General features: G+C 41.1%; 1 protein-coding gene across 1 annotated transcript; it reads right to left on the reverse strand.

The window, feature by feature from the left end:
* Nucleotides 1-4,455: 4,455 nt before the first annotated feature.
* On the reverse strand, nt 4,456-7,288 carry LOC120032241 (galactose-specific lectin nattectin-like). Its single transcript, XM_038978240.1, has 7 exons — nt 7,160-7,288; nt 6,992-7,061; nt 6,709-6,768; nt 6,353-6,486; nt 5,273-5,407; nt 4,896-5,034; nt 4,456-4,759 (listed from the first exon to the last, which is right to left on the reverse strand). Exons 2-7 carry the CDS (start codon nt 7,047-7,049, stop codon nt 4,692-4,694), a joined length of 594 nt encoding a protein of 197 aa, XP_038834168.1. The 5' UTR covers nt 7,050-7,061; nt 7,160-7,288; the 3' UTR covers nt 4,456-4,691.
* Between the last annotated feature and the right edge of the window lie 389 nt (nt 7,289-7,677).

A 7,677-nucleotide genomic window follows, 5' to 3' on the forward strand; every position in this document is an offset into this window, starting at 1 on the left:
TCTTGGCCTCTATGCCATGCTCAAATGCCTGCATAAAGGACTTGTAATCCAAAGGATTACCCTCAAATGTAGGTATCTCCCTAGCTGGGAGTGTAGCCTGTTTATGATGTACTATGAGCAGGTCAGCTATCTCATTCTGCCTCTTCCTTTTGCTGGTTTCAAAATGGACTGGTAATGTTGACGGTAAGTCTAAGGCCCTTTGCAGTGGGGTTTTTGGAAGAGCACCTAACTTTATGAAATCCATTGGGATTGGGATTTTCCTTCTTCAGGTAAGCATTCATTCCATCTCCGTTGGCTCCTTCAGAGACTTGTGAATCCGTTTGAATGCTCTCCAGGACCTTTAATTTAGCGTCTGATGCTTCTACTTTTGCTTTCAGTTCCATTGCCTCCTTGGCTGACTGTAGTCGAGCCTTCTCCAATTCCAATGCATGCTTTTCCTTTAATATAGCCGCTTGATGTTCTTGAACGTCTTGATCCAGTCTTTGAAAGCCTCTGATGGCACATTAAAAATACTGTCATCTGGGGCAACCATTGTTTGTTGGTCCTGTTGAGTATTTTTTCCATGTTTCCACCTCATTCAGAAATTCTGCAAACATTTCCATCTTTCCAATCAATTGTTTCATTTTCCTTTCATTCATCAGGGAACACCGCACCTTCAATTCAGTGAGGATCGAATCAAATATTTCAGCTTCATTCACAATTTCAACATTTCCTTCCTCAAGCAAACGTTTGATTTTGTTGATTTTGCGTGTGCACCATCCACGTTTTCCTCTACGTATAGAGTTGAGTTACTTTGCTTTATCTTTATTTTCTGCCATAGCAGTGGTTTGGGTTTGACCATCAGACATTTATTTCTCCTTTTATTGACTATGACACTTTGTCGTTTTAATGTTCACACGTTTTGATTTGCGCAGCTTATTCCTTCCTTTGATTGCGCCTATTTCGCCCAGTTTATTCCGTCCTTTGTTTGCGCTCCAGCTCAGTCAGTATATTTTATTTCCAACACGCCACAATTCCATTATTTTTGTTTATTTGTTTAGTATTTCAGTTTCTATTCTGCCCTTGAGCTAAGTTCCCATGCAAAACTAGACAGAGAGCTAACAACTAAGTCTTCAATAAAACTCCCAAGGCGTGACTTTTCTTGAATGAATATATTGTAAATGTTTATGTTGTAAAACTGCAAAATACAGAAAAGAATATACTTTAGTATTCAATTCACACCGACATACTGTAGCTGTACATTATACATTTGAAGTTGCATAAATACAAAGCACGTGCTAAGGCACCATGCATCTGGCATGATGCCAAACCATATAGCTAATTGTTACTCATATGGTAATTGGCTAACTCCTTTCATTACTCTAATAATGTACAACCATCTACGTAGAATAACAAAGCATATTACACTAGAAACAGTAACAAAACTACAGTATTGTATAATTTACAATTCGTTTGCATGACACAGGAGCAAAGTAATACAGCTAACGGCATACATGAAAGGCATTGCAATTTGTGTGAGTAAATGCAACCAACCAACATTGATATGTAAGCAACTCTATCAATAACAAGATTATCATCACTAGCTAAATCGAACTTACAAACAAATATTTTCCAAGGCTGAAGCGTGACAAGAAATAACTACACTGAAAGACCTGCACCGTAGCGTTGTTTTTAGCTGCTTCTATGCGTGCAGAACGAATTCTATACTTCCTGTTTGCGTAGTCTTTCTAAGTACCGGAAAGCTCCACTAGGGGGCGGAAAACACCATGGAACACAATGAAAATACATTTTAACCATTGTAATAAAATAATCTGTTACCTTCTAACAGGATGGCAGCACAATTTCCATTTATCAAACATTAGCGCCCATCGGCACTTTCAGCCTTTGTTTGACCAAACAATTGTATGGAACCGATGAGTTAATTCATAAATTCTCAGTGGTTACTCACGACTGCAGAATTGTAGGACTTTAAATTTTTCCAGAGAACTGTCCTCCCAGTCCAAGTGTGCTCCAGGTGAAGAACAATAATCCAGCAGGAGCTTTCCTTCGGCTGAGATTTTTGACTAATGTAGTGGCATATTTTCTCTATTCCATCCAATAAATATGACCGCTGACCTGGTGAGAGAGGGTCTATTTGGGACGTACCCTCACCGCAGGCTTTACTGCACGTCCGTAGAGATGATGGCAGTGCGGCTTCATCGTTCAAGCATATAAAACTTACGGACTTTCTAATATAAAAGATAGGAAAATGAAAATGTTCCTTATAATTCCTCTACTTCTAATAACTTATCAGTGCAATAAATGAAGGCTATTGTGTGCAGTAAATTCAAGATATCATGTGAGTAAGTGCGAGCAAGTGCGAACAAAAAACTATACCGCTCCCCCGTCTAACCAAGACTCCTCCTCGTAGGCCCGACTTCCTCCATCGAATAACCTTTCCTCCTCCCGTGGCCACCGCACTGGCCGCAAGGGGGGTGTTCATCTCCAATAATGGCTTTGCACTAATAATTAAACTAATAATGCTCTGGTTATTGTATACAAATACAAATTGGCTATTTGGCTCTCACAAAAGCTTTGCACACTCTTGGCATTCTCTCCACCAGCTTCACCTGGAATGCTTTTCCAACAGTCTTGAAGGAGTTCCCACATTTGCCAAGCACTTGGGCTCCTGAGTGGCGCAGCGGTCTAAGGCACTGCATCTCAGTGCAAGAGGCATCACTATAGTACCTGGTTCAAATTCAGGCTGTATCACATCTGGCCATGATTGGGAGTCCCATAGGGCGGTGCACAGTTTGCCCAGCATCGTCAGGAGTAGGCCGTCATTGTAAATAAGAATTTGAATCTGACTTGCCTAGTTAAATAAAGGTTAAATCAAAAAAATTAAAGGCAAAGGGTGGCTACTTTGAAGAATCTCAAATACAAAATATATTTTGATTTGTTTAACACTTTTTTGGTTACTACATGGTTCCATGTGTTATTTAATAGTTTTTATGTCTTTGTCATTGACCAATGCTTGAAAGACTGCAGGTGAGTTATTATACAATGTAGAAAATAGTAAAAAGAAAGAAAAACCATTGAATGAGTAGGTGTGTACAAACTTTGGACTGGTACTGTACGTCAAAATGTAAACCAAACTAGTTGCAACTGGTATTCCTGTGACATAAGGTTGGACCTAGGTGCAGAGAAGAGACCAGATGAGGAATCAGTGGTTAAGGATAAAGACACTTTACTTAGAAACAGTAGCTGCAGGATCACAGTACACTTAGAGGAAAACAACTACGTCTCGAAAAGCCACTCAGGAACCACCCACCCACAGTAAACAATTCTAGCTTCTGCAAAGAACAACAGAAAACACACCTCTTTTAACAGCGAAATCATGAGTGAATTGGACACACCTGAGTGTCGTTAATGTCTCTAGGACAGTCTCTGCTGCCCTCTGGTGACAGGTGGAATTCCACCAGAGGAAATATTTTGGTATAATTCTGGTGATTCCCCTGGGCAGGACTAATCAAGTGTACTCTATGTGGGCTACCAATATACTTGCGTGCAAGCAGGCATGCACGTAATATTTTGTCTCAGCAGAAATGTCATACTGTAGTAGTCAAATCTCTAGTGCACGGTGTGTCGGCTACCTACCTACACGCATGCAAGCATACATACAGGCACAACATCTCTTGAGAGAACACCCACATGAGTATGACACACAACATCAACCCATGTAGCTAAGAAACACTGCAGGGTACAATATTCTGCACTACCATGGTGCGTTTTCCATTTGTTATTCCCCCTCCCCCATGGCATGGTTGCCATCCATGCCCTACTTTACGGTGCAGTAAACAGGTATGTCTCCAGCCAGCTACAGTCTGAGTGCATGGCAGGGAGGTGGAGAACCCCTCGTCTCCATAACCCACTCTCCAGACGGAGAGCACTTAATAAGTCATATCAGCTGATTCTTTAGGGGGGAAGAGTGGACGTAGGGGGGAAGAGTGGACGTAGGGAGGGGTGTCTGGCACGCTGGCTGGCTTCGTGTGTTTGAGGAACTCCTGTAGCAAATGTGTGTTTTTCCATTCTTCCATCCAGCCCAGATCTGGCCCAGCCTAAAACCAATCTGAACTCGACTGTCCTCGAATCCCACAAGGCCGACAAGCCAGTTAGCTCCTAGAGTTACTTTTAATCCAATCAGCTGTTTCAACAGCATCTTTCTCATACAACGTGTATTTGGCCAGCTATATAGCAGTGTCTAGCACCCAACACCATCCTTGGTTAAAAGAGTCTCATATGCTGAGAGCCTAGATAAGGGGTAGGTTCGGTCATTGCAAAGGGGTGCTTGAAATCAATGGTGTACATGCATATACATTGTTTTATGATGGTGATTCTGCAAAGGTAAACCCCTCTCTGGAGCCACCCATGAGAATTTTCTGGGGGGTTTTGTCAAAATTATCACTCAACAGGAAATATTACAGACTGTGGCTTTATTGAAGAATCCCATCGCCTGAGAGCCTCTCAGATAAAATTTATGTTCTAAAATTTATTTTTACAAGTGCTTTTCAAGACACCCAAAATCACTTTACATAATCAGCAATCATCAAGATAAGCCAATACAATCACATTAAAATCAGCAAGAATCTAAAAGTACACTAAACATGAGGGGAGTAACGTTAGAACATGAATTCTCTCCCAATCGGTAGACATTACAGCTTTCTGGAACACATGAATGGAAGTTGCATCCAGCAGGATGCATCATTCTGCCTGAAGTCACCTGGGAAAGAGGGCAATACAGAGAAAGATTCGTTTTTTTAATGTAACGAAAAAAGGAACACATTACCTTGAAAATGTATTTTTACATCTATCAAAATGTTTGATGAATAATGTGAGGGAGAGTGACAACATCGTACCTCCATAGTTCATCTCCATACAATGCTCACGGCCATTCGTGTTGTCGTTCCCAGCACCATTGTAGGTGTTATCGGGTTGCCCCTGGCCCCAGTTCTGGTAGCTAAACCTGGACCCGTCGCTCCACAGCCAAAGACCCTCCTAAAGAGCATACAAGCAGATGTGTAACCAGCAGACACTATACGTTATATAAAAATGATTTAATTAACCATGTTTTGAAGCGACAGTGTTTGTTTACAATTTCATTGTTTACAAACAATGGAGTAAAACAAGCTTATATTTCGGGTAAGGCACCACCAGGCATTTATAACTATATCCTCAAAGAATCAACGCATCTTACTGTTTATGTTTTAGGAGTGTTAAACAAAGTGCTTCTGACCTTGATGGCATCGTTGGCTCCAATCCAGGTGCGCTGGGCTCTGTTGGCACTACTTTGGATGACTGACTGAAGGAAGTTATACTGGAAGAGGCTGTGCACTGACGCCAGGTTACCTCCCAATAGCAAACAGTAATGCTAGAGAGAGACAGGGAATCACACAAAGGTAGAATATTTTGTTTTATTTTTCTAACCTTTATTTTGAGAGGTAAGTCATACTGAGACTGGGGTTTCTTTTACAGATGAGCCCTGCATAAATACTATCAAACACATACAATAGACATTACAAATTATATTAACAACAGACACATTTATCAACATAGCTGTCTCCAATTGTCACGATCATCGTCCTCCTCATCTGAGGAGGAGTAGTAAGAAGGATCGGAGGACCAAAATGCAGCGTGGTAAGTATCCATTTTAATTAGAACACTTGACATAAAGAACAAAACAATAAACCAACAAACGAATGAAGACGAAAAAGTCCCGTATGGTGCTATACACAAAGACACAGGAAACAGGAACAATCACCCACACCCCACAATACAAAACAGGCTACCTAAATATGGTTCCCAATCAGAGACAACGACTAACACCTGCATCTGATTGAGAACCATATCAGGCCAAACACATAGAAACAGACAAACTAGACATACAACATAGAATGCCCACTCAGATCACACCCTGGCCAAACAAAACATAGAAACATACAACGCAAACTATGGTCAGGGCGTGACACCAATATTTACTCTGAACTGACAAAGTGGGACCAGAACATGTAATTTCAGAGAGCTCCGTAAGTTGTTCCACATGAAGGGCACAAAAAACTAAAAGCAGCTTCACCCAACTCTGTGGAGACCTTAGTGTCCTCCAGTGTTATCCAAGCCTGAGACCGGCTTTGGTCATTTGTAAGTCTAAATTGAATTAATAATGATAGATATGGGAAGTTTCTGCATGAGTATCTGAATATAAAGAGAAGGAATAGCATGTCAAGTTTTAGTTGAGCAACCCTGTTAAACACACTAATCGTATGATGTTTAGAATGAGTAAATCTGTCCCTAAATATGGACATTTACAGGTACCTACCTCTGCCTCTGGCCATTTGGCCATGATGGGGACGTAGTGATAGCAGTGTGTCCTATAACTGTGCCAACCAGGTGGGCATGATGAACTCCTGGTTTGTAGTCCCTGCTTCTCCTTCTCTCCCATCTCCTCAGACTCTGTAGGGGGGAGAGATATCATGCAATATCATGATGAAATGATTAGTTCCGACAACACAATCTGAGTGGTCAAAAGTGCATTCCAGCCGTGATGTTATTGAACACAGCACCACGGCTATCTGTGCGTTATCAGTCCATTAACATTAGCAAACCAACGCAATATTATCGTTCTCTGCAGGTTTCAGAAATCTTGTTGATATGGGATTGAGGAAGGCATTTTACCGATTGGCAGGTTGTGTATCAGATTCTCCATAATTTGATTCTCTGTGTCATTCAGATCCCCTACAACAAAGAGACAAAGACAGAGGAAAGATGAATACTCGTGTGCTCTTTAAAGTGTAGAATGATATAATCAAACTGCATCTGATGAGTGTGAACAGGTAATCAAACCATTGTTAAGAATACCTCTACTACCTACACTTCAATAAACACCTCTGTTATCTACACTGTAACTAAAAGGAGTAAACAAAAATCTGGTGGAAACTATGAGGTATATCTCTCTTACTTGCATCACCCAGAGCAAAGGCAGCGCTGAGAAGCAGAAATATGGTCAACATCGTCATGGTGATACTCTCCTGAGAAAAAGAGAGAGAAAGAGAGATAGACTTAAGACAAATTCAACGTCAGACTAAGTACTTTAGAACGTAGGTGGAGGTGAGTGTAGGGGACTTACCTGTTGTATAAGGAATCGCTGGTAGGTTCTGTTTAGTTGGAGAAAGGGGAGCACTTATATACACCTGACCGCAAGGAAGCAACTCTAGTTTATCAATAGTTAACTCATATTATCGATTTCCTTCTCACGGTGAGTTTATCAATCAAAGAGAGGAGCAAAGTACAGAGAGAGATCTGTACTTTGCTCATATGCAGTGCATTCGGAAAGTATTCAGACCCTTTGACTTTTTCCACATTTTGTTACATTGCAGCCTTATTCTAAAATGGATTGAATTGTTTTTTCCCCCTCATCAATCTACACACAATACCCCATAATTACAAAGCAAAAACTGCAGCGATTACAGCCTTGAGTCTTCCTGGGTATAACGCTACAAGCTTGGCACACCTGTATTTGGGGACTTTTTCCCATTCTCCTCTGCAGATCCTCTCAAGCTCTGTCAGGTTGGATGGGGAGTGTTGCTGCATAGTTATTTTCAGGTCTCTCCAAAGATGTTCGATCGCGTTCAAATCCAGGCTCTG

The sequence above is a fragment of the Salvelinus namaycush genome, chromosome 38 (assembly GCF_016432855.1).
Source record: "Salvelinus namaycush isolate Seneca chromosome 38, SaNama_1.0, whole genome shotgun sequence".
In the NCBI taxonomy this organism is placed as follows: Eukaryota; Metazoa; Chordata; class Actinopteri; order Salmoniformes; family Salmonidae; genus Salvelinus; species Salvelinus namaycush.

What these genes read in the sequence shown, in the direction of transcription:
- LOC120032241 (XM_038978240.1), bottom strand. Translation starts at nt 7,049, where the DNA reads ATGACGATGTTGACCATATTTCTGCTTCTCAGCGCTGCCTTTGCTCTG. An exon ending in CTTTGCTCTGGGTGATGCAA is followed by an intron (nt 6,769 to 6,991) that starts GTAAGAGAGATA and finishes TCTTTGTTGTAG; the next exon opens with GGGATCTGAATGACACAGAG. An exon ending in GATACACAACCTGCCAATCG is followed by an intron (nt 6,487 to 6,708) that starts GTAAAATGCCTT and finishes TCCCCCCTACAG; the next exon opens with AGTCTGAGGAGATGGGAGAG.